The sequence below is a fragment of the Lolium rigidum genome, chromosome 1 (genome assembly GCF_022539505.1).
Source record: "Lolium rigidum isolate FL_2022 chromosome 1, APGP_CSIRO_Lrig_0.1, whole genome shotgun sequence".
NCBI lineage: Eukaryota > Viridiplantae > Streptophyta > Magnoliopsida > Poales > Poaceae > Lolium > Lolium rigidum.
Genome location: NC_061508.1, coordinates 261,045,544 through 261,071,486, shown reverse-complemented (window position 1 = coordinate 261,071,486; position 25,943 = coordinate 261,045,544). Strand labels below are relative to the sequence as shown.

General features: G+C 46.9%; 2 protein-coding genes across 3 annotated transcripts; both read left to right on the top strand.

Moving 5' to 3' along the window:
• The first annotated feature begins 1,264 nt into the window (after positions 1-1,264).
• Positions 1,265-10,820, top strand: LOC124683589 (probable protein phosphatase 2C 56). Its single transcript, XM_047218078.1, has 8 exons — positions 1,265-1,527; positions 2,123-2,250; positions 2,331-2,429; positions 2,535-2,693; positions 3,290-3,376; positions 8,667-8,761; positions 10,425-10,499; positions 10,615-10,820. The coding sequence occupies exons 1-8, from the start codon at positions 1,265-1,267 to the stop codon at positions 10,738-10,740; spliced, it is 1,032 nt and encodes a 343-aa protein (XP_047074034.1). The 3' UTR covers positions 10,741-10,820.
• Positions 10,821-12,417: 1,597 nt separating this feature from the next.
• LOC124683588 (DEAD-box ATP-dependent RNA helicase 31-like) lies at positions 12,418-19,862 on the top strand. Of its 2 annotated transcripts, XM_047218076.1 has the most exons (12): positions 12,418-13,223; positions 13,302-13,964; positions 14,882-14,988; positions 17,019-17,074; positions 17,167-17,391; positions 17,473-17,679; positions 17,758-17,844; positions 17,925-18,020; positions 18,105-18,320; positions 18,657-18,839; positions 19,252-19,493; positions 19,563-19,862. In XM_047218076.1, the coding sequence occupies exons 1-11, from the start codon at positions 12,418-12,420 to the stop codon at positions 19,477-19,479; spliced, it is 2,874 nt and encodes a 957-aa protein (XP_047074032.1). In that variant the 3' UTR covers positions 19,480-19,493; positions 19,563-19,862. The 2 variants fall into 2 exon arrangements, with proteins under 2 accessions (XP_047074032.1, XP_047074031.1); XM_047218075.1 differs by having other exon boundaries at positions 19,252-19,862.
• Positions 19,863-25,943: the final 6,081 nt, after the last annotated feature.

Here is a 25,943-nt window from a genome sequence, read left to right as displayed (position 1 = left end):
CAAGCATCGAATCTCCGTTTGTTTACTGTTTTGTTGCATGTTTACTCGCTGCCATATTTTATTCAGATTGCTATTACCACTCATACTCATCCATATTACTTGCATCTCACTATCTCTTCGCCGAACTAGTGCACCTATTGTATTAGGTGTGTTGGGGACACAAGAGACTTCTTGCTTTGTGGTTGCAGGGTTGCTTGAGAGGGATATCTTTGACCTCTTCCTCCCTGAGATCGATAAACCTTGGGTGATCCACTTAAGGGAAACTTGCTGCTGTTCTACGACCCTCTGCTCTTGGAGGCCCAACACTGTCTACAAGAATAGAAGCTCCCGTAGACATCACTGCATTCTTCACAACTAGATCCTAGCTAGGTTGAGACATGGATGAATTCTTCCAAGAGGTTGTCACTTTTGATGAAGTTGAGACCGGCCATGGTGTGGATGCAGGCGACAATGAAGCCTGGAAGGAGGTGAGACAAGAGTGGGCAGACGTAATGTGGAAAGCCAGAGGCAACACCACCATTTGAGAAGGAGAAGAACAAGTGAAGAAGTAAAGTGAAAAAGTGAATAGGAAGTGAAGAAGAAGAACCCCCTTTGATCCCTTATTTCTCGAACCCCAATTTGATCTCCGTACGTTGAACTACCCCATGATGATAAACTACCATTCGTAGTAGCTAGGGATTATCGTTATGAACTACAATTTGTAGTAGCTAGGGATTATAGTTATGAACTACAATTTGTAGTAGCCAGGGCCGATTTTATGAACTGCTAGCTTCGTAAGTGTAAACTGCGAACTGTAATTTCTATGTGATGGAAGGTGATACTATGGTAAGACTATCCGTTGTAGAGAAGATGCGACCTTATGCTTACGTGGATGGTTAAAAAAATGTGTAGTTTCATCTCCATTGAGATTTAGGATTGGCTGCAGACAAACAAACACAAAGATCTTTTTGTCCAAACTATGCATCTCACAACATGCCAATTCTAACCGCTCGTTCCAAACACGTAAGTACGAGCCTCAAATCGGGTCCAAGCTACCAAACACGCACATGATGATTTTCGCCTTCCGATCGGCTGATCAACGGCTAGGAGGCGCCAATGTTCATTTGGGCAAGTCTTACCCAAATGTTCTGGCAGAATCAAAGCGTCCAAGCCCAACACGACCCTTGCAGACGCGCCGGCTCTTTTCCCTCATCCAGAACCCAAGACCCGGCGGCTCACTCACCCCCTTCCGGTTCCGGAAGCTCGAAACCTGCTGCCGCTAGGGATGACACGCGCCGCTGCCGCTAGCCTGCGTGGCCTGGTCGGCATTGCAGCGGCGGGCCGGCGGCGGGCGAGCGCCTCCGTGCAGGGCCGGGGCGCGGCGCCCGGGTGGCGCGGGTTCCGGGCCGTGGCCCCAGGCTCCGGGGGCAGGACGACGCCTGAACCCTCCTCTTCGTCCACGCCGGCGCTTCCGCAGCTGCAGCCGCGGCGCGGCCTGGCGACGAGGCAGACGGTGCTGCCCGGCTTGATTAGCGACGGCTGCGAGAGGTAATTTAAGGTCTAGTTATAATCTCACTCTCCTGGTGACGGGCTAATGCCAGTGTGCGCCACTGGCGTGTTCATGGAAAGCCATTGTTGATGGCCATATCTAGATGCTGTACCTGTGGGCGTTCAATCTGGATTCAATGCCAGAGAATGTCAGGTGCTTCACTAACACACATCAAAAAAAAAAAAAATTGTAAAGGGGAGGTAGATACCTGTTGGATTCAGTGCCAGAGAATGTCCAAACACCACTTATTCCGAAGTTTGTGGTCGAAAATAAGATACAATCCATTGATCCATTAGTAGCTTCTGAAACATTTAATAGAGCCACTAATGGATCAATGGATTGTATGATCCATTGATCCATTAGTAGCTTCTGAAACATTTAATAGCTTCCTTACAAGTTACTGTCGTAGTAGTATGAGCTGCGATATTTAACTGCGAATACTTGTTTTATAAGTACTTACATTGTGGTTAAATCTACCCTCTGGCTATTAACCTCTAGGTAGCTTGTACGCACAATTCCTTTTACTTCACATGCTCGCGATCCTAGGTTGACAATGCTATTTGGATTGATGTAATACAAACAATTTGTTGGCAGTGAGGATGGTAAGCTGAGCTGTGGGTACTCGAGTTTTAAGGGGAGGAGACCTACTATGGAGGATCGCTATGACATAAAGTTTGCAAACGTCGATGGACAGGCAGTTAGTCTGTTTGGTGTGTTTGATGGTATTGTCTTCAGACTTTCCTTCATTATTCTGTGATTCCTTGTCTACCATGTTGATGTTTATAAAGATTTGGTACGCCAGGTCATGCAGGACCACTTGCTGCTGACTATCTAAAGGAAAACCTGCTTGACAACTTAATGAAGCACCCTCAGTTCCTGGAAAACCCAAAGCTTGCTCTCAGTAATGTGTTTTTTCCTTATGTTTGGCTGTACCTTTCTGCACAGCAAGGCCCTTTCCAGTGCCACATAGTACTTATCTTCTTTTTACTGTTAATTACTTTTGCAGAGGCGACCTTCCTGAAAACTGATGCTGATTTCTTAGAGGCGGTATCCATTCCTTATAGGCAGGATGGTTCGACAGCTTTGGCTGCTGTATTGATCGGTGACCAATTGTATGTAGCAAATGTTGGCGATTCACGTGCTATTGCTTTAAAAGGCGGCAAAGGTAATACTTTTATTATCTTTTTTGCTTTCTTAGTGAACATCCATCTTTCTAATATTCACAAACAGCTACCAATGCTTAATATACCCTGAAACTCTTTTTCATCCAGTGGCTAGCATATCCTTGTACTGTGGTTAGTACTAGATTTAAACTTGCTTAAATGACCATGTGCTATTGCTTTAAAAGGCGGGGAAGGTAATATTTTTCTTATCGTGTTGTTTTGTTAGACAACACCCTTCTCTCTGTTATCCAGTACGACTAATAGCTACTAATGTTTAGTAACCTGAAACTCCCAGTCAATCACTGGATAGCATATCCCTGTGCTGTAGTTAATATAGTAGATTTAAAGTTGCTTCAGTTCTATTTTTCTAGAGATTTGGCACGCATCATCTGAGTCCCAACTATCAAAGGAGTGATTTGTTTAGTTATACTGTTGGTGCGGAATGACAAGTCTGGCCTACTAAAATTTAATAAGTGTTCACCATGCGTTACTTTGTTATGTTGCTATATTTTACAAACCGTGAACACTAATTATTATTTGGTTTCTTCTTTACCTGTGAAGGTTATAACAAGGACATGTTTATTCTTATGTTTTGTAGCTATATCACTCTCAGATGACCATAAACCTAACAGAAAAGATGAGCAAATGAGAATTGAGAATGCTGGAGGTAGTGTTAGTTATGATGGTAAGACTTCTTAATCCTTACAATACTCTTTTGATATTAGCCAGCTTCATGTTAATTGGACGTGGAAGGTAGAGAAAAATCAAGGTTATTACCTCAAGGCAACTAATTTTATTGGGGCGTCAACAGGGAGCTTTAAGCCCAGCCTGAATTTTTATTTATTCAAAACCGAAGTTCAAAGATGGGGAAATTAGACAATACTCCCTCTGTGCACAAATATAAGATGTTTTAAACATTTCAAACATTGTTCAGGAATTCGTTAACTGGTAACGGCTCGCTCGGCCACTGAATAGCGATTAATCGGCCAATTCGCCAGTTAATCGGCCGATTAATCGGGTAATCAGCATTTATCGGCTACTCAGTGACCCACTGAGTAACGATTAACTGGCCATTTAATCGGTGATTCGGCCGAATTCTTGATCAATGATTTCAAAGTGAACTAGATACACACTATAATGAGTGAATCAACACACTAAAAGTAGACTAGATACATACCAAAATGGATGAATCTATAAAAGGCTAAAACATCTTATATTAATAAATGGAGGGATTAATTATGTACATGTCTAGCACCACATGTTCTTGTTATGGTCGGTCTGACCTATACACGTAGGAAGCCCACTAGTGGCTAGTTATGGGCTTAGCCCAAGTAAATTAGGGGCTTAGCCCAAGTAAATTAGGGTTTCGAGGAGGCCGTCCTCCTATATAAACACTTGTATCCCTTCAAGATTAATCAGACAATAATTCAGTATCATTACTGTCTCGTCTCCTGAAGGGAGACGGGAGAACCCTAGCCCCCGCCGAACCAACCCTAGCCGCCTCCTTCTTCCTCCGCGACGGCGCCCAGCCGCCGGCGCCGAGCTCCCCAACCTCTCCGCCCTCACTTCCACCCTTACAACCTCCGCCCTAAACCCGGTAGAACCCTAGTCTCTACCACTTTGGTATCAGATTGCCTAGGTCTCATGGGTTCCAACAGCCCCCCCGTCGACACCATCGCCGCCACGTCCACCGCCGCCACCAACATCACTCCCGCCGCCATGACCGGCGCCCACGCGCTGCAGGGGGCCGCCGCCGCCGTCCCCACGGGCCTCGACCTCCTGCCCGCTACTTTGGCGGACCTCGCCGACAGCCTCCGCGCCATCCGCTTCGAGCTCGCGGAGATCAGGGCCGGCCAGCACCCGCTGCCCCCACCGTCCGCCGCTCCGCCGCCGCCCCCACCGACCGCGGTTCCGCCGCCGCCGCCACCGGCCGCCGCCCCCACCGACCGCCGCTACGCCGCCGCCCCCACCGCCCGCCTCCGCGCCGCGCCCGTGGCCGGCCCGCGTGGTGGCCGCCGTCGCCCTCGCCGATTCCCACGTGGACCGACGCGGCGCCCGTCTACACCCATACTGCGCGCCGCGGACGACGGTCCGGCCCGCCCGCCCATCACTCCCGGCGGTCCTCGGCGGGTTTGCGGGGCCCTTCGCCGCAAGCACATCCGTCAACCTAAGCCGCCGGCGGACACCCCCGAGGTCCCGCCCGTGGCACCGCAGCCGCCCCGCTTCACGAGGCCGGAGTTCGCCACCTACGACGGCGCCACCGACCCCCGAACCGGCCGAACCGGTGTGAGCGGTTTTCGCGGCAGCGGACGCCGACACCGACCGCACATGGATCGCCTCCTATCACCTACGGGGCGCCGCGCGTACTTGGTACTACGCCCTCGAGCGAGACGAGGGCGGGATGCGCCTTGGGAGCGTTTCCGCGACCCGTGCCTCCGGCGGTTTGGGCCGACCCTCCGTGGCGGCCGCCTTGCCGAGGCCGGGACGCCTCGCCTTCACCACCACGGTCCGAGACTTCGCCGACCGCTTCGGCGCTCGCGTGCCATGCCCGCGGCGTCTCGGCACGCCGGCGCGCCGATCTCTTCGTCGGCGGCCTCCCCGACTACATCCGCGTCGACGTCCGCGATGCGTGAGCCGGCCGGACTCGCGACGGCCATGTACTACGCACGAGCCTACGAGCAGCGCGCCCTCGCCATGCGACAGTCTACGCGCGCAGCGTGGCGGCCGCTCGTCCCGCGCCCGCGCCCGCTCCGACGCCCACCGCCCCGCCACGCCCCGCACCGGCCGGGCTGCGCCGCGCAGCCCTCCGCGCCAACTCGCCCCTTCAAACGGCCGACGGTGCGCGGAGCGACGCTTGAGCGGCGCCGCCAGGGGCTGTGCTTCAACTGCGACGAGAAGTACGCGCCGGGCCACACGTGCGCCCGCCTCTTCTACTTGGAGACCATCGACGACGCCGACATTGAGGCCCTCACCGCCGAGCTCGCGGCCGCCACCGTCACTTAGGCCGGTGTCACGACCTACGCGCCAGTCGACGCGTCCGCCTTTGTCGTGTCTCTCCATGCTATGGCGGGCATCAAAACGGCAAAGACGATGTCGCTCCGGTGACGATCAGGGGAGCGTCTCACCGCGCCGGTGGACACGGCTCCACGCACAACTTCCCCGTCCAACACCGCCATGCGCCGCCTCGCTCTCCGGCCCGGCGGGATCGGAGAAGTACAGCGTCACCGTCGCCAACGGGGATCGTCTTACGTGCCGTGGCGTGGCGCGACAGTGTTCCCGTGCTCGTAGGCGACGAGCCGTTCTCCATCGACCGCGTCGGCATCGACTTGGGCTGCTACGACTTCATCCTCGGCCTCGACTTCCTGAGCACCTTAGTCCCCATCCTGTGGGACCTCGACGTGCTGTCCCTCATCTTCTGGCGCGAGGGCGGCCGCCGTGTTCACTGGACGGGCGTGGGCAGCACTGGCACATCCCCGCACCAGTCGCCACGAGCTCTTCGCGGATTTTTGGGCCTCGCCGGATACTACCGGCGCTACATCCAGGACTTCGGTCTCATCGCCGCACCCCTCACGCGCCTGCTTCGCCGCGACGCTTTCTCCTGGGACGAGGAGGCAGCCACGGCCTTCGCCGCCCTGCAGCGGGCACTCACGACGGGTCCCGTTCTTCAGATGCCGGACTTCGACAAGCCGTTCGTGGTGGACTGCGACGCTCCGCATCGGCTTCGGCGCCGTCCTTCACCGTGGCGAGGGTCCACTCGCCTTCTTCGCGCCCTTCGCCGCGCGCCACCACAAGCTCGCCGCATATGAGCGCGAGCTGATCGGGCTGGTCCAGGCAGTGCGCCACTGGCGGGCGTATCTTTGGGGCCGGACATTCCGTGTTCGCACGGACCACTACAGCCTGAAGTTCTTGCTGGATTAGCGCCTTTCCACCGTAGTGGATCAGCAAGCTCTTCGGCTTCGACTTCACCGTCGAGTACCGCCCCGGCCGCCTCAACACAGTCGCCGACGCCCTGTCCCGCCGAGACGTTGACGATGCTGCGGACGCACCCACAGGTCGGTGCAGCCCTCTCGCATCCACTCCGGGCCATCTTTCGCCTTCATCGACGAGGTTCGCCGCGCCATCGCCACGGCTGCGGATGCGCAGCGCCGCGCCGGCCGCCCGGCCGACGGCGAGCTGGCCGCGCCACGGCGCCCGGACGAGGGACTACTCCTCCATGGCCGCCGCATCTTCGTGCCGGATCATGGAGACCTGCGCCACCGAGGCCTTGTCCTTGGCGCATTCCGCAGTCACGAGGGCGCCCGAAGACCCCCGCACCGTCTCCGCGCTGATTTTTACATTCTAGGGGATGGCGCCCCGGTGCGAGACCGGGTGCGGGCGTGTGTCACATGCCGACGGAACAAGACGGAGACGCTCCGTCCGGCGAGCTTGCTACGGCCCATCGGACGTGCCGCCCAGTGTGGGCGGACATCTCGATGGACTTCATTGAGGGGCTGCCGAAGGTTGGCGGCAAGTCCGTCATCCTCACGGTGGTTGACCGCTTCTCCAAGTATGCGCACTTCATCGCCCTCGGCCATCCCTATACGGCGGCGTCCGTGGCACGCACTTTCTTCGACGGCATCGTTCGCCTCCACGGGTTTCCATCCTCCATCGTCAGTGATCGTGATCCCGTGTTCACGGGTCACGTCTGGAGGGACCTTTTTGGGTTGGCGGGCGTGAAGCTCCGCATGAGTACGGCGTTTCATCCTCGGACGGACGGCCGGTCCGAGGTCGTCAACAAGATCATCGCCATGTACCGCGCCGCATCACCGGGGATCGTCCACGAGCTTGGGTGGACCGGGCCGGCGTGGGCCGAGCATCGCTACAACACGTCCTACCACTCCGCGCTGCACGCTACTCCCTTTGAGGTGGTCTACGGGAGGCCACCACCGGCGATGCTTCCCTATACGGCTGGCACGGCCCGTACTGAGACGGCGGATGACCTGCTGCGTACCCGCGACGAGATATCGGGCGAGGCGCGCCGGCCGACTTCTTCAGGCTCAGCAGCTGGCCAGGAAATACTATGATGCACACCATCGCGAGGCGGAGTTCGCGGTGGGCGATTGGGTCTGGCTACGCCTTCTTCACCGGACGACCCAGTCCTTGGACCCACGCTCCAGGCGCAAGTTGGGACCTCGTTACGCTGGTCCTTTCCGTGTGCCTGGAGCGCATCGGCACGCTCGCCTACCGCCTTGAGTTGCCCGCGAGCTCGCGCCTCCACGACGTCTTCAACGTCGGCCTCCCGAAGGCCTACCGGGCGACCCTCCTTCCGCACCACCAGCTCTTCCACCTACTTCGGATGGGCGTCTAGAGCCTGCCCCGGCGAGTGTGGCTCGCGTGTTGAAGGCCCAGCAGCGCCGTGGTGTTTGGCACGTCTTGGTGCATTGGACCGGCCTGCCCGAGGACGAGGCGACTTGGGAGAAGCTTGAAGATCTCCGCCGGCAGTTTCCGAAGTTCAGCTCGAGGACGAGCTGTTTGAGAAGGCGGGGAGAGATGTTATGGTCGGTCTGACCTATACACGTAGGAAGCCCACTAGTGGCTAGTTATGGGCTTAGCCCAAGTAAATTAGGGGCTTAGCCCAAGTAAATTAGGGTTTCGAGGAGGCCGTCCTCCTATATAAACACTTGTATCCCTTCAAGATTAATCAGACAATAATTCAGTATCATTACTGTCTCTTCTCCTGAAGGGAGACGGGAGAACCCTAGCCCCCGCCGAACCAACCCTAGCCGCCTCCTTCTTCCTCCGCGCCGGCGCCCAGCCGCCGGCGCCGAGCTCCCCAACCTCTCCGCCCTCACTTCCACCCTTACAACCTCCGCCCTAAACCCGGTAGAACCCTAGTCTCTACCAGTTCTCCTATTTTTTCTAGTAGTTGAAGGTTCTTTAGAAGCAACTGTATAACTGGTGTTTGTTCTTCTGTTTTCATGCGAGCTCTTTTGTAGGTTATACTTGGAGGGTTGATGGAATTCTTGCAATGTCCCGTGCATTTGGCAATCGTGCATTGAAGAAATATGTGATAGCAGAACCTGATTTTCAGGTATCTAATATATGTTTAGTTTTGCATTAATTTACAGTTCCTTAAACTTCAATTAGTTCAGTACTTCATTGTTTATTGAGGAAGGAACTGGTTTTCTTGTGCTCTTTTTGCATTTTCTATTATCTATTTCCATTCACATGAGGAATAATGAATACCCACTTTACGGACCATTAACCTGAAATTGAGATGACGACTACTACCTCCCTCCCAAGGCTTAAGGCCTACTTTTTTTCAGAAAGTCAAACGAAGTAAAGTTTGACCAAACTTTTAGAAGAATTTATGAACAAATATGATATTTTGTAGGTACCATATGAAAATATATTTCATTATCTATCTAATGATATTGATTTTGTACTTTTCATGTTAATGATTTTCGATAAAAACTTAGTCAAACTTAACATAGTTTGACTTTCTGAAAAAAATATAGGCCTTAAGCCTTGGGATGGAGGCAGTACCTATTTTAAGAACCATCAACTTGAATAGAAATGGATGTCCTGCAGTCCTTCACAAGCTGCAAATTCAGTCTATCTAATCAAATACTTCCATTTACTGATTGATCGTGTTGAGAAAATATTGGGACCCTTGCCTGTGATCTGGACCACTGTAGCTGAGTCAAGCAGTGAAAGTCTTATAATTGTCCTGTAGATTTGTTGACTGATGGTAGCCGGTTCTTATTACAACCTGAACTCCAGTCCTGAAATGACAACTTCAATTTGGGTATCAATATTGCCCCTGCAACTGGAAGGGCACCACTCCTGTCTATCCAGCAGCGAAGCTAGGATCAGCTGCAAGTGATGTCAAAAACCCAAAATGAAAGACATATGAGACTAGTGTGGTCATTAATCAGTACTTATAGGGTCAAGATGGATGTACAAGCTGGCATCTATAGTGCTTACCAAACTTTTGCGATATCGCTTGACCAAAACAATACGTAGCTCCGCTACTGTGTCTATCACAGTCTACCATAGGTGCTTGGTTCAGAGACGGGAGATATGGTATTGTGATTGTTACTTTGAGTCAGCGCTCTTTTGTGGAATCTTATTATTTTTTATTCTTATTTTTTGGGAGTTTGGAGGTAGCAAGGGCTACATTAATTTTGTGTCAGAGAGTGAATTTGTCTCCCGAAATTTTAAGTAGGAAGTGAAAGAGGTGTCAATGAAACAAAGATGGGTGGTTAAGCCCTGTTCTAATAGTAATGGATGATATTGTTCTGATTAGGCAGTGAGACACGTTGCAAATACATTTTTGGGTGTAACTATCAGATTAGGCTGCTGGCAAGCCTTCAGGATTCTGCTATCGTTGTAGTTGTTTTTCTGGAGAGGCATGTCAAAATGTATAGTATGCAGATTACTTGACCAACACTGTCATGATATTCTGCATATATCTGTTAACAGTGAAGTGACAATTATATTCTTCATACAGTAGAGTTTATTTAAAGAAAGCTTAATGCTGAAAAAAGGGCAAAAGGCCTCAAGCAGTTAACACAACTTCACTGGAAGTGGTGTGTTCTGAAGTTTACTTAGATTCTCGAACTTTTGAATGCAGGAATCGTTAGTAACGATCTACTGTTAACACAACTTCACTGAAGGTCTTTCTGTTGGAAAAGCATGTTAAACGTCGGTTGCTCAGTCTTTAGTAATGTTCTACTGTAAATAAAATGCAGGAAGCAGAGGTCAATAGTGATTTTGAATACCTGGTTCTCGCTACAGATGGTCTTTGGGATGTTGTGCGAAATGAGGTATATCTAGTTTAACACACTCACACACACAGATTTAGATACAGTGAACAGGTCTTTGGTATCATTTACGCATCTCATTTGGTCTAATCAATGTTTTATGTCTTTTACCTACAAGGATATTATTTCACTTATGAGAGCAACAGAAGGGACCGAGGCAGCGGCCTTGAAGCTGACAGAATTGGCCTACTCTCGGCACAGCTCAGATAACATCACATGCATCGTGGTGCACATTCACCATTGAAAACCGTAGGATAGATCTACCTGACAGAGGTCGATGGTAGTGAAGTTTTGTTACTCTTTTTTTGTTACTTGATATCCTGAAAGTACATTGTCAAGGTGATTTTTTTACCAATGATAGCATATTACCATGATATAGTAGCATATCGAAAATCAAATCGACAAAGCACATTGCAATGAAACGGCTAGTTTAGAGCATCTCCACCGGTGCCCCCCAATTAGGCGCCGGCAGGGGCGTCAGCACAATCCGGGTCTGACGGGAGGAGTAAAGGAGATTGACTCTTCTCTGTCATTAGCCTTTTTATTGTCCTTAGTTTTTCTCAGTGCAATGCCCGACCGGATACCTCCGATCCTGCTTGAACAAAACGAAAGATATTATCGATGAGTTGAGATGATTGGAGGCACCGCTGCCCCTCTTCAGACAGGAGAAGAGGTGGCTGCATCTTTTATTCAGGGGTGTTGTTCTCGCACCGGCGGTCCCAATAGGAGTTTTTTTAGACAAACCAAACATTTTCTTGTAGTTTCATTTTCATGTCATTCAAGATTGAGGAATGAATAATGTCTTAGGGCAAATCCGAGTAAAACATTATTCACTCCTCGACCCCGAATGACTTGTGAAACCTGCTTCATCTCTAGCCTACTGCCTACTGGCCACCCGGCTCTATGGAGGTGGACGATCGCCTGCTGCTATCCCCCGCTGCTCTCTCCGCCACGAACGTCAGGCGGCTCTATCCGCGACCGTCGCCTTCTGACGCAGCTGCTGCTCCAGCTCCTCCCGCTGCCAACGTTGCTCCACCTCTTGCCTCCGTAGCCGCAGCTGCATCTCCGCCAAACGCCGCCGCTCGTAGACTTCATCCTGACGCTCCTCCTCCCGCATCAACCGCCGCAGCGCAAGCTGGTCCCACCCGTCCTGCTAGCGCACCTCCCACTGGCGCTGCCGCTCCGCCTCCCGGTGACGCCACCCCGCCTCCAGCGGCGGCCGCTCGTATGCACCTACGGTCACCGCTAGCGCCGCCTCCTCCCACGCCTCGTACTCTGCAAGCTGCGAGTCTTCCTCTACGACTTCTACGGTGGTCTCTAGCGCCGCCTCCTCCCACGCATCGAACATTGTGGTATTTTTTAGGGTTTAGATTTTTGCACCAATGAGGCGGGGGAGGAGGGATAATATAGCCAGCGGCGAGGCGGGAAACCTCCCGCGTGGCGGAAGAGTTTCCTGCGCGGCGTCGTGGCGGAAGATTTTCCAACCCGGCGTCGTGGCGGGAAATCTCCCGCGAGGGGGCGGCTCCCATGCCCAAAAATTTTCGTGCCGCGAGGCACCGGCGCGCCCTTCTCGAAGGGACTGACACGGGTTTGCCAACACTTCTACTGGGCTCTAAAAAAGCGCCGACGCTATTTGGAACACGCCGGTGGCGAGCTATTTTCGCTGCCGGCTCCAAAACTCTAGGCCGCTATGGGGTTTGCCAGTGGAGATGCTCTTATAGGTGAGCCGATATTTCATTTGAATCGAATCTTTCATATCTGAAATTCTGAAAAATCGGACGGCTAGCAGAGCTCACCAAAAACAAAGTTGCTCAGTGGATCCAGTGATGAGTATGCCCTCCTCCGAACCTGAACCTGAACCTAAACCCCACAATTCCTTTCCCAGGGGCGCCGCCGTCTTCCTTAAACCCTAAGCTCCGCCATGCGAGGCCGCCACCACCTGCTTGGCTTCCTCCGCCGCGCGGCGGCCGCCTCCTTGTCCTCCGCCGCCCACCCTCTCTGCCACCTCCACTCGATCCCGCCGCGAAATGGCGCCGCCGTTCCCATCGGCGCCCGATTCCTCTCCTCGCGCGCCGGCGGCGCCGCCTCGAAGAGCCTGATCGAGGACGAGGCCGACCTCAGCGACTGGGTCAGCGACCTCAAGACCGACTCCTTCCACCTCGGCGTTAGCAGCGGCGACGAGGGCGAGGGCTCCCGCAGACCCGCTGCCTCCAGGGGAGGCCGCAGAGGAAGGGATTCGGGGGGGCCGCCTCCGAGATCGAGTTTTGATGGTGGCGAGAGGCGTGGCGGTGAGTTCAGCGGCGAGAGGCGAGGCCGTGGTGACTTCGGCGGCGATAGGCGCGGCGGTCGGTTCGGCGGCGCTGATGCTCGTGGTGGTCGGTTCGGCGGCGATAGGCGTGGTGGTCGGTTCGGCGGCGACAGTCGCGGTGGTCGGTTCGGCGGTGACAGGCCTGGTTTCGAGCGAAGGGGGAGGGTGGCGAGTTCTGATCTCAGTGATGATGATGATGCTGGGTTTGGTTCTGCCAGGGGAAGGCGAGGGCGCGGCGGGATGTCTTCGGGGTTTTCACAGAGAGGGGGGAGGGGATGTGATTTTGGTGATGATGCTGGGTTTCGGTCTCCTAGGGGACAGCGTGGCCGTGGTGGGAGGACATCAGGTATGTCGCACAGGGGAGGGAGGTACGGCGACTTGGATGAAGAAGAAGCTGGGTTTGGATCTGCCAGGGGAAGGCGAGGCAGGGGAAATGATTTGGATGACGATGAGGATGACAGTGGCGAAGAACTTGGTTTTCGGTCTCCCAGGGGAAGGCGAGGTCGTGGTGGACGGGAGACAGGTTTGTCACGCATAGGAGGCAGGGGAAGTGATTTGGATGACGATGAGGATGACAGTGGTGAAGAACTTGGTTTTCGGTCTCCCAGGGGAAGGCAAGGTCGTGGTGGACCGGAGTCAGGTTTGTCACGCAGAGGAGGCAGGGGAAGTGATTTAGATGACAGCGAGGATGACAGTGCCGAAGAAGTTGGTTTTGGGTCTCGCAGGGGCAGTCGGGGTCGTGGTGGAAGGATGTCAGGTTCGTCAGGCAGGGGAGGCAGGGAAATTGATTCAGATGACGACGAGGATGACAGCGATGATGCAATTGAGTTCGGAGCTTCTGGTAAGAGAGGAGAGAAAAGGGGAAATTTGGGGTCACGTAGAGGAGGTAAAGGTGGGGATGTGGATTTTGGTGACCGGCAGTCAAGGGGTGGGAAAGCATTTAATTTTGGTTCGTTAGAGAGTGATAGTGAGTCAGGGGAAGCTGATGAGGATGATGGGCCATCAGGCTTTGAGGACGATCTCTCTGGTGATGATGGCGGCGAGGAGGATTTGGTGAACACTGCAACTAAGAAGTCCATCTCTTCTGAATCAGCTGAACAGGAGAGTGTAGTGGGCACAAGAGATAATGGAGGTGGTGATTCGTATTTGAGTCAGACAAGGTAACTCTTACTCAAGTTTTCTCTATTTCAAGAATAAATAGATCCTGCCATTGTTATGGAATGTTTCTATATTTGTTGTGCATTGTATTTTGTTCTATATGACAACAAGTTTACTTTGTGATCATATATTGGTGCATAGGATATAAATATTCGGCCAGCTGTGAAGTGTGCTGTGCAACTGCTTGCTATCTTTTAGCCGGTATTTTTATTTACTTTTTTGATCTTTGGCTGAATTTTAGTTTAATAAATAGCATCACATTCATGCCAATTATCAATATACTTGGTTACCATATGCAGTTAATAAGAACTTTGAACTTCTAGAGCTGCCTCCAACATGGCCAAAAAACCTCCCTTCCTTGAAGTGCAAACAAGTATTTGGTATTTGCCTGTTGTTTGGTGTGTTTTCGTCACAGTGTAACAGGTTATGTGGTCCTTTGGATATGGATGTGGTACTAGAAACTTCAGTATTGTCCTATCCTCAATGCTGATAAAGTCTTGGACCTTAAGGGCAGCTAAGAAAATATATCTTGATTCTTCAGAGTTCAGAGTCACGCTCTACTAGAACCTGTGACCGACAACTATCTGAGTATATGTCACTATTCAATCAGGATTGATTTTATCTAGCTGCATTTGTTGGCTTTTGTATTGAAAATGCAAAAATGATGTACATTGTGATACCCTGGTTGATATAAATGATATATTTTCTGGAAACTATAGTCTGGCATGTGCTATGATCATGGTCAGATTTTATTGGCTTATTACGTCCCTATTATCTATAACTGACCATCTGCATTATTTCCAAATAGTAGTTGACATGAAAAGTATTAAGAGCATATATCTGCTGATAGCGCTCCTAGCAAAACCTATTAATCTCTAATGCACTATCCTGTTGGATCTTCCCTCCTTTTACATCACAGGTTTGATGAATGCGCTCTCTCTCCCTTGACACTAAAAGGTGTTAAAGCTGCTGGGTATGAACGAATGACTGCGGTCCAGGAGGCCACTCTTCCTATTATACTTAAAGGTTAACACAGTGCTGCTTGTATATGTTGAAACAGTTATGATTTTACTTCATGCTATGCATATTTTCCCCACAAAGTTGTTATGACTCGTGAGCTATACAAAAGGGATGGGCAATATCTGTTACCGCTCTCTTTATATTCGTTTATCTTCTCACTTTCAAATATATGCTCCTTGCACCTCCATTTTCTAGAAATCTCTTCCACTGTTCCTTGCTTAACCTTGTTTTTTACTGAGTCCCTGATCTGTGAAGGCCACTGATTACTTGCCCAATTAGCTTAATTCCCTCTTCCATTTTCTTGCTATGCATATGTGCACCACTCACCCATGTCGCATAATTCTTTGCTTTGATGGGCATGAAAAGCTAAGGTGGCGGACATAAATATATAATTGTAAATTGCTTAATGGTGTCTACCCATATGTTGGAGATTCAATGGGTTAACTTCGATAACTAGCAGGAGGGCCAGGGCATTAAATTCTGCTTGTAATGTGAAATTTTTGGGGATTTGCTCTGTTTCTAGTCAAATTTCCGTGTTCCAAAAACACCTTTCGTAGGTTTAAGCATCCATGAGTGAATTACACTGTTTGCAAAAACCAAACAGTTAATATGAAACACATCAGTGGGCTTGGCCATGGCATTATAGTGCTGATATACTTCCATAGTTTCTCAATAGTTGTATGCTCTTGATTGTCTTAAACAAGCATGAACCGTGTATAGATTCTTGAATTTTTGAGTTGTAAACTTTCGATTGGTTTTAAGTTTTAACAACATATAGATTCCTAAATTTCAACAATTAGTTCTGAGACTTCTGAAATCTACATATAACTGAAATAAGTAGATAAGCTCACTGAACTTGGAGACTGAAGATGGATTTGGTGTGTTTGCGCTGCAAATAAAGCTGTTTTGACGGGATAATTTTGGAGATAGTGCGATAGACAAATTTGGCAATATGTACTTATCATCCTATAGTATTATGGCCAGAGGCGGGCCCAAGAATTTGTCGAAGCCTGGGCGCGCTGTAAACCAAATAAAAAAATCTATGGCAAGAGTAAGCATGACATAAAGCAAATAGTGTTTTTTAAATAGTATGAATGCAAAAACACGAATATAATACATCACGCGTTCCACTGTTCACAAGTTCACAACATATTTGAATACTCACAAATTCACAACACATTTTTATGAACATTTTTTTATCGGAACAATTTTGAACTGTGAATAATTTTAGAACTCGTGATTTTTTTTGAAATCTCCAGATTTTTTTTAACTGTACGAATACTTTTTGAACCTCATGAACAAATTTTTATACCTCGCAAAGAAATATTTTAAACTATATGAATTTTTATAAAATCTCATGAACAATTTTTAAACCTCGGAAAGTTTTTTTTTTTGAACCGTACGGCCATTTTAAGAATCTTGCAAACAACTTTTTAAAACCCGCTTACAGTATTCATGAACTTTATGAAGATTTTTTTCTCAAGTCTCAACCTTTTCTTTTTTGAGAGCGGGACCTTTTTTCTGAGTAAACCAGCAGAACGCGGCAGCAAAAGCGAGCAAAAAACAAAAAGAGAAGGAAAGGAAACCAGAACGTGGGCGACTAGTTTTAATCAACAGTTTTTCTGCCCATCACCTCTTTCCTGCCGTCTCTTTTTCTGCTTCTGTTTGCTTTGTGAGACGGCCCAATACCAACTGCCCAAGCTGTGGGTGGTCAAGGCCCACGCGCCCACAGATTTTGCCCTGGTCGTCAAGGATTTTCTCGCTAAAATCGGCCTCATGCAGGAGACGAGCGCGGCTGAAGCCCGGGCGAGCGCCGGGCGACAGGGACGCTGCATCCGCCTATGCTTATGGCACAAGAAACACAATATGAAAACTTGAGTTTATTTGAGGGTGTTATCCGGAGGTCTGGATGATATTTAATATAAACTGTGCGTTTTGGCATTAAAATCAGATACTGTACATAAGTGTGGAAATATGATAACTTGAATTGCATCTTTGTAGTCATGGCTGACAATCTAACAAGCCTTTCTCTGCAGGGAAGGATGTCCTGGCCAAAGCAAGGACAGGAACTGGAAAAACTGTAGCATTCTTGGTGAATACTCTGCTTGAGTAGTGATTTTTCTTTTGTTTACTTTTGGGCTTTGATAAATTTTAAATTGTAACTCACCATTGTTTTATGTTCAGCTTCCGGCTGTTGAAGTTATCTCCAAATTGCCCCCTAATGACCATGATAAAAAAAGACCTCCCATTAGTGTTGTTGTTGTGTGCCCTACACGTGAGCTTGCTGATCAGGCTGCTGCAGAAGCAAACAAACTTCTCAAGTTCCATCCATCAATTGGAGTACAACTTGTAATTGGTGGCACTAGGATGGCTCTTGAGCAGAAACGCATGCATACAAACCCTTGCCAGGTGATTGGAAATGACTTGCTGAACAATCCTTGCTATTTCTATGGTCAAATGTTGTGATCTGAAAGTATTGCTTATATGCAGATTCTGGTAGCTACGCCAGGAAGGCTTAAGGATCATATGGAGAACACACCAGGTTTTGCTACTAGATTGATGGGCGTAAAAATCCTTATTCTTGATGAAGCTGACCGCTTGTTAGATATGGGGTTCCGAACTGATATAGAGAGAATAGTAGCTGCACTCCCCAAACAGCGTCAAACACTTCTATTTTCTGCTACAGTTCCAGATGAGGTAAAATCATTAAACTTGCTCGAGTCATCATCATTTTATTTGATCAACCACTGAACATGTACTAAATACTTATTCTAGGTTCGTCAAGTATGTCATGTTGCCATGAAAAGAGATCTTGAATTTGTTAACACTGTTCAAGAAGGAAGCGAGGAAACACACTCGCAGGTATATTTAAGACTATATGCATGTTAATTGCTTCTACGTTGCTTTTAATCCAACATGATGCTCATTATTACCATATTCAGGTGAAACAAATGCATTTAGTTGCACCACTGGACAAACAATTCTCTATCCTATATGGTCTTCTAACGGATCACATGTCGGAAAATGTTGACTACAAGGTAATTGCATTATCGACTTTGCAGTGTCTTCTCTTGTCACTGCTCCGTATTATTCACAGATTTATAACAAGACAATAAATGCAGGTGATTGTGTTTTGTACAACAGCTAAGGTAACGAGTCTTGTTGCTGAACTTCTGTCTGAACTGAAGTTGAATGTACGTGAGATACATTCCAGAAAGCCACAAAGTTACAGAACCAGGATATCAAAAGAATTTAAGGAATCAAAGGGTCTTATTCTTGTTAGCTCTGATGTATCTGCCCGGGGTGTTGATTATCCCAATGTCACACTTGTTGTGCAGGTAACCAACATCTTGCACTGTAGTTGTCTATTTGCTTAATTTATTTATTATTGTACAGATTTTTCTTCTGTTTCCTCTTTATAACCACTCAGAACTGTCTAGACCTTTGTACACCCCCTTCCCCCTCTTGTAAATATTTTGCTCTTTTATTTAAAAGTTACTGTCAGGGCCTCGCCTACAGTTTTCAGTTTAAAAAGAACCACTTAGAAAGATCTTTCTGCATTCAAGTATAAATACTCAGCTGTAATTAAATACAAACATGCTTATCTTTTTGTACTTACACATCTTCTGAGTTATAAATTAGAATGAACTGATACCATATCCTGGTCATTGCAGTTGGGAGTTCCTAGTGACAGAGATCAATATATCCACCGTCTTGGTAGGACTGGCCGCAAAGGTAATGAGGGGAGCGGAGTCTTACTGTTGGCGCCATGGGAAGAATACTTCTTAAGAAGTATCAAAGATTTGCCTATTACAGAGGCTACGTTACCACTAATTGACCTGGACACTAAACGAAAGGTACATAAACTCTTTCACCAGTGCACATCTTATAGTTAGTGTCTCGACATGGAGTTGCAATGGTCAATGGACATTTTGTTTTTTCATTTGTCAATCAATGATAGAAAAGTACACCTTTTGAAAAAGCAATTTAGGAACCTTCTGGTTCTGATGGTTTTCCTGTTGATTATTTTCATCTCTTGATGCTTTCGCAAGTTTGTGTCTGTTTAATCTTCCATCACATTACCTATGAATTTCTGGAAGTAGCAAAGTGTATGTACTTTTTGAAAGCCATTGAAATGTCTTAGGCACATAATAGGATGAATCCACCAAGTAGAAACTGTTTTCAGGTGATGGATCAGCTTGTATCATACATGGAATGTTATAGCATGGTGGTATGGTGGTATATTTGACATTGCTTATTCTTTTATAGGTTGAGAAGGCTCTTGCACATGTGGAGGTGAAAGATAAGGAATCTGCTTATCAAGCATGGCTTGGGTACTATAATTCAAATAAGCAAATCGGCCGTGATAAGTACCAGCTTGTATCACTGGCCAATGAGTTCAGTAGAAGTTTGGGGCTCAACAACCCTCCTGCACTGACTAAGCTTATCCTTAAAAAGATGGGACTGAGCAACATTCCGGGTCTACGGTCAAAATAGTATGGTGCTCCTTGGTAACAGCATTCCAAGCTCTCTAGCTAGGTAAACAGGCTGTGGATTTATAAACATGGTTTCGTATACAGGTTATGGACTCATGCTTGCAGTACAGCAAACTTCCATACCGGTAGTTTTCATTCTTCTCCTGTAACATGGAAACACACCTCAAGTGCCTGTCCCCACTAGTGTATGCTCTGTTGCATATCGTGGGCAATAGTTTCACTACGGCGATCCTATGAGCAAATTTACTTAGCATTTTGGGAAGCGATATCCCAGTTATTGTCTCTTCACCTGCTCTGGGGTTCAGTTCAGTATTTTTTTTGTACATTGGTGACGCTGTCATGCCAATTCGTGAATGTTTTTTGGGTCACAAATTCGTACTGTACTACTGTATGAAAGTAACAAATTAGGCTCTCATATTATATTCAAAGGCTAATTTGATAATAACTAAACAGTACCACTTGCAATCTCCAGTATGCAACTTCGTAAATTTTACACACTTTTGGTACGTGAGTTTTTTTTTTGTGACTTGGATCCATTTTGCATAGCAGGACTTAGGTATGTTGCATATAGTATGAATAACGTTTGAGTTACCAAGTCAAAAAAAACTCAGGTAGCAAAAGTTTATCAATTTACGAAGTTGCACACTGGGGCAGTTTCTTGGTAAATTGAATTTATTTTGACCATGTATAGTTGGAAACGGTGGGTGTGCGTTAGGTTGATTGCTGTCATCGACGAGCACATCATTTATCATGTACGAAAGAGAAACGACTTGAAAATCATCATGACCAGGCATGTTCGTTGAACGCAAGAAAACAAATGCAGTCAACGATCAAATGAAGTAGCCGTGCCGAATCTTCCTCCTCGCTTAGCTGCATGTTCATATCTATCTTACCGTGTTAATCTAAATACGTACTGACGAGGTAGATATGTATGCTTCACAGCATGTTTATTTTTTAACGATCCTTAGCGAGCTGCTCGCGAGCGCTCGCAAGAACATACCGCGCCGAGTGAAACAATGATTTCAGCTCATTAAAATAATGAGCTTAACGATTCGAGTTTTAACGATCCCGAGCTTAATGAGCCGAGCCTTAGCGATTCAAGCAGCTTCCAGTTTTCATTAGGCCGTGTCAATTTAGACAGGAATATACATGACCAGGTATATACACATGTCTCAATGGATTACTGAAAATAGTACTCCCTCTGTTTCATTCTATAGTGCCTATTGTTTTTTAGCACGGAAATTAGCGTAAGAGTATTTTTTACACAAGACCCCTTGCTGAACGATTTGAGATCAACGTAAAATTTGGTAAATCCATATCTTTCTAACTTACCATAACAATTTTTGGAAGCTGAACGATTTGGGAGCTGAACGGGGAGGGGTAATTGAAAAAAAACTAAGCTACAACGTTATATTCTGAAACAAATGCCAAAAATCTATAGGCACTATATAAAGGAACGGAGGGAGTACATCAAGGTCTCACAATAATACACAAGTCTTAATGTATGTAGTATACATGTATATGCATGCATAGATCATGAACTACACTAGAATCACATACAAATAACGCAACCACGAAAAGCATCATGAAGACTACGATGGTCTTCTTTCGGTTCTTATTCATGTATCGCTCCTTCTTCCTCTCTTCACCTAACATGTGGTTCATGTATCTAGCTTCCGTGTCCGCTTTGCTCTTTTACCCTTTGTAGTTGTTGCCCTTCACTTTTTTTAGACAATCATTTCACTCGTCGTAGACTCCTGGAACCCACGCCCAACCTCTGATGAAGGGGCTCCTCGGCAATCTTGATTTATCGATGAAAAAGGTTATAATGGGACAGCCGGTAGACTGCGTTGTGGTGATCTCGCCAGAGGGCAAGGTTTCTAGGATTTGGTGTATGCGGGACTGTGTAGGTTGATTTCGATATCCTCCGACATGCCCTCTTGTCTTTATGCAATTACCATTCGGGTGTTTTTGTACTTTTATCGTAAGAATGATGTGTTATAGTGGTCCATAGATCTATTTTAAGTTTGCATCGCTTTCTTGGTGGTCTTGTGATGCTTCTCTATCATGAGCACGATGTACGCCTTGATGGATTCTTGCAATAAAACTTATTGATTGCAGCCCCGAGTATTTGTCGGGTATGCTTACTACATTGGTAGTATAACGAGATTTTTTAGATAATTATCGTATGTACGAAGTTCTTTGAAGGATCCGAAGATTTGCCAAGGGCCCCGAGTAAATTCGGGCGTGCCCTACTGACTAGAATAATACTTGCATAGATGAACTTGGACTTTATTGATAAGCTGTAATTGAAGAGTATGCTAAATTGCTATGGTCGAAAAATCCTTATTGAATCAAAAACTAAATTGTTCTAAAGGTAGAAATGTTGCTGCCGCTCGTCTTCTTAAGTAAGAGGAGGGTCTGCTGGTGCGTTGGTAGCTTCTGTCGGTGCGGTAGAGTCGACTGGCTGTTTCTTCGACTTCTTGCCATTGTCAATCTCCTCGGATTTGGATGCCCGATCATCGACATGTGGCTTCTTGGAGAGTACGTCTAATGTCTTGCTCTCTGCTTGTGACGGTAAAGCACACGTCCGTTGGGAACCCCAAGAGAAAGGTATGATGCGTACAACAGCGAGTTTTCCCTCAGTAAGAAAGCAAGGTTATCGAACCAGTAGGAGTCAAGAAGCACGTTGAAGGTTGATGGTGGCGGAGTGTAGTGCGGCGCAACACCAGGGATTCCGGCGCCAACGTGGAACCTGCACAATACAACCAAAATACTTTGCCCCAACTTAACAGTGAGGTTGTCAATCTCACCGGCTTGCCGTAACAAAGGATTAGATGTATAGTGTGGATGATGATGTTTGCAGAGAACAAGTAAGAACGAGTATTGCGATAGATTGTATTCGATGTAAAGAATGGACCGGGGTCCACAGTTCACTAGTGGTGTCTCTCCGATAAGAATAAGCATGTTGGATGAACAAATTACAGTTGGGCAATTGACAAATAAAGATGGCATGACAATGCACATACATGTTATGATGAGTAGTGTGAAATTCAATTGAGCATTACGACAAAGTACATAGACCGCTATCCAGCATGCATCTATGCCTAAAAAGTCCACCTTCAGGTTAGCGTCCGCACCCCTTCCAGTATTAAGTTGCAAACAACAGATAATTGCATTAAGTATGGTGCGTAATGTAATCAACACAAATATCCTTAGACAAAGCATTGATGTTTTATCCCCAGGTGGCAACAAGCACATCCACAACCTTAGAACTTTCTCGTCATCGTCCCAGCATTTAATGGAGGCATGAACCCACTATCGAGCATAAATACTCCCTCTTGGAGTTACAAGTAACGACTTGGCCAGAGCCTCTACTAGCAACGGAGAGCATGCAAGATCTTAAACAACACATATATGATAGATTGATAATCAACATAACATAGCATCCATATTCATCGGATCCCAACAAACGCAACATGTAGCATTACAGATATATGATCTTGATCATGTTAGGCAGCTCACAAGATCCAACAATGATAGCACAATGAGGAGAAGACGACCATCTAGCTACTGCTATGGACCCATAGTCCAGGGGTGAACTACTCACACATCGATCCGGAGGCGATCATGGCGATGAAGAGTCCTCCGGGAGATGATTCCCCTATCCGGCAGGGTGCCGGAGGCGATCTCCTGAATCCCCCGAGATGGGATTGGCGGCGGCGGCGTCTCTGGAAGGTTTTCCGTATCGTGGCTATCGGTACTGGGGTTTTCGCGACGAATGCTATTTGTAGGCGGAATGGTAGGTCAGAGGGCGTCACGAGGGGCCCACACACCAGGGCCGCGCGGCCAGGGCCTGGGCCGCGCCGCCCTGTTGTGTCGCCGCCTCGTGGCCCCACTTCATATCTCCTCCGGTCTTCTGGAAGCTTCGTGGAAAAATAAGACCCTGGACGTTGATTTTGTCCAATTCCGAGAATATTTCCTTACTAGGATTTCTGAAACCAAAAACAGCAGAAAACAGCAACTGGCTCTTCGGCATCTTGTTAATAGGTTAGTGCCGAAAAATGCATAAATATGACATAAAGTGTGTATAAAATATGTGAGTATCATCAATAAAGTAGCATGGAACATAAGAAATTATAGATAAGTTTGAGACGTATGAAGCATCCCCAAGCTTAGTTCCTGCTCGTCCTCGAGTAGGTAAATGATAACAAAGATAATTTCTTAAGTGACATGCTATCATAATCTTGATCATACTATTGTAAGCATATGTAATGAATGAAGTGATCCAAAGCAATGGTAAATACACTGATTAAACAACTGAATCATATAGCAAAGACTTTTCATGAATAGTACTTTCAAGACAAGCACCAATAAGTCTTGCATAAGAGTTAACTCATAAAGCAATAAATTCTTAGTAAAGGCATTGAAGCAACACAAAGGAATATTTAAGTTTCAGCGGTTGCTTTCAACTTGTAACATGTATATCTCATGGATAGTTGTCAACATAAAGTAATATGATGAATGCAAATATGCAAGTATGTAAGAATCAATGCACTGCTTCTAAGATGGAAGGAAATGGGTAAACTGACTCAACAATAAGTAAAAGAATGGCCCTTCGCAGAGGGAAGCATGAATTGCTATATTTGTGCTAGAGTTTTTTATTTTGAAAACACAGAGAGAGCATAAAAGTAAAGTTTTGAGAGGTGTTTGTTGTTGTCAATGTATGGTAGTGGGCACTCTAACCCCCTTGCCAGACAGACTTTCAAGAACGGCTCCCATGAAATTTTTATTTTTGGGTGACACTCCTTCCAACCTTTGCTTTCACAAACCATGGCTAACCGAATCCTCGGGTGCCTGCCAACAATCTCATACCATGAAGAAGTGTCTTTTTATTTTAATTTTATTTAGATGACACTCCTCCCCACCTTTGCTTTCTCAAGCCACGGCTAACCGAATCCTCGGGTGCCTTCCAACAATCACATACCATGGAGGAGTGTCTTTTTTTTGTAAAATTATGAAGGTTAATTAATTGGGGCTGAGAACCCCATTGCCAGCTCTTTTTGCAAAATTATTGGATAAGCGGATGAAGCCACTAGTCCATTGGTGAAAGTTGCCCAACAAGATTGAAAAATAAACACTACATACTTCCTCATGAGCTATAAAACATTGACACAAATAAGAGGTAATAACTTTTGAATTGTTTAAAGATAGCACTCAAGCAATTTACTTTGGAATGGCAGAGAAATACCATGTAATAGGTAGGTATGGTGGACACAAATGGCATAGTTTTTGGCTCAAGGATTTGGATGCACGAGAAGTATTCCCTCTCAATACAAGTCTTAGGCTAGCAAGGTTATTTGAAGCAAACACAAGTATGAACCGGTACAGCGAAACTCACATAAGAACATATTGCAAGCATTATAAGACTCTACACTGTCGTCCTTGTTGCTCAAACCCTTACTAGAAAATATCTAGACTTTAGAGAGACCAATCATGCAAACCAAATTTCAACAAGCTCTACAGTATTTCTTCACTAATAGGTGCAAAGTATATGATGCAAGAGCTTAAACATTGGCACAACAATTACCAAGTATCAAATTATTCTAGACATTATACCATTTACCACATGTAGCATTTTCTGTTTCCAACCATATAACAATTAACGAAGCAGTTTCATCCTTCGCCATGAACATTAAGAATAAAGCTAAGAACATATGTGTTCATATGCAACAGCGGAGCGTGTCTCTCTCCCACACAATGAATGCTAGGATCCAATTTTATTCAAACAAAACAAAAAACAAAAACATACAGACGCTCCAAGTAAAGCACATAAGACGTGACAGAATAAAAATATAGTTTCACTAGAGGAACCTGATAATTTGTCGATGAAGAAGGGGATGCCTTGGGCATCCCCAAGCTTAGATGCTTGAGTCTTCTTGAAATATGCAGGGATGAACCACGGGGGAATCCCCAAGCTTAGATCTTTCACTCTCCTTGATCATATTGTATCATCCTCCTCTCTTGATCCTTGAAAACTTCCTCCACACCAAACTCAAAACAAACTCATTAGAGGATTAGTGCATAATCAAAAATTCACATGTTCAGAGGTGACATAATTATTATTAACACTTCTGGACATTGCACAAAGCCATTGAAAGTTAATGGAATAAAGAAATCCATCAAACATAGCAAAACAGGCAATGCGAAATAAAAGGCAGAATCTGTCAAAACGAACGTACCGTAAAGACGAATTTTTTTAGGCACTAAACTTGCTCAGATGAAAATGCTCAAATTGAATGAAAGTTGCGTACATATCTGTGGATCACTCACGTAAATTGGCAGATTTTTCTGAGTTACCCCTACAGAGAACACTGCCCAAATTCGTGACAGCAAGAAATCTGTTTCTGCGCAGTAATCCAAATCTAGTATGAACCTTACTATCAAAGACTTTACTTGGCACAA

Bases quoted from the DNA above. Each gene is read 5' to 3' on its own strand.
- LOC124683589 (XM_047218078.1), top strand. From the start codon at position 1,265: ATGACACGCGCCGCTGCCGCTAGCCTGCGTGGCCTGGTCGGCATTGCA. The intron at 2,430-2,534 runs GTAATGTGTTTT...TTACTTTTGCAG, and splicing joins AAACCCAAAGCTTGCTCTCA to AGGCGACCTTCCTGAAAACT. The intron at 8,762-10,424 runs GTATCTAATATA...AATAAAATGCAG, and splicing joins TAGCAGAACCTGATTTTCAG to GAAGCAGAGGTCAATAGTGA.
- LOC124683588 (XM_047218076.1), top strand. From the start codon at position 12,418: ATGCGAGGCCGCCACCACCTGCTTGGCTTCCTCCGCCGCGCGGCGGCC. The intron at 14,989-17,018 runs GTTAACACAGTG...CTTTCTCTGCAG, and splicing joins TCTTCCTATTATACTTAAAG to GGAAGGATGTCCTGGCCAAA. The intron at 18,840-19,251 runs GTACATAAACTC...ATTCTTTTATAG, and splicing joins ACCTGGACACTAAACGAAAG to GTTGAGAAGGCTCTTGCACA.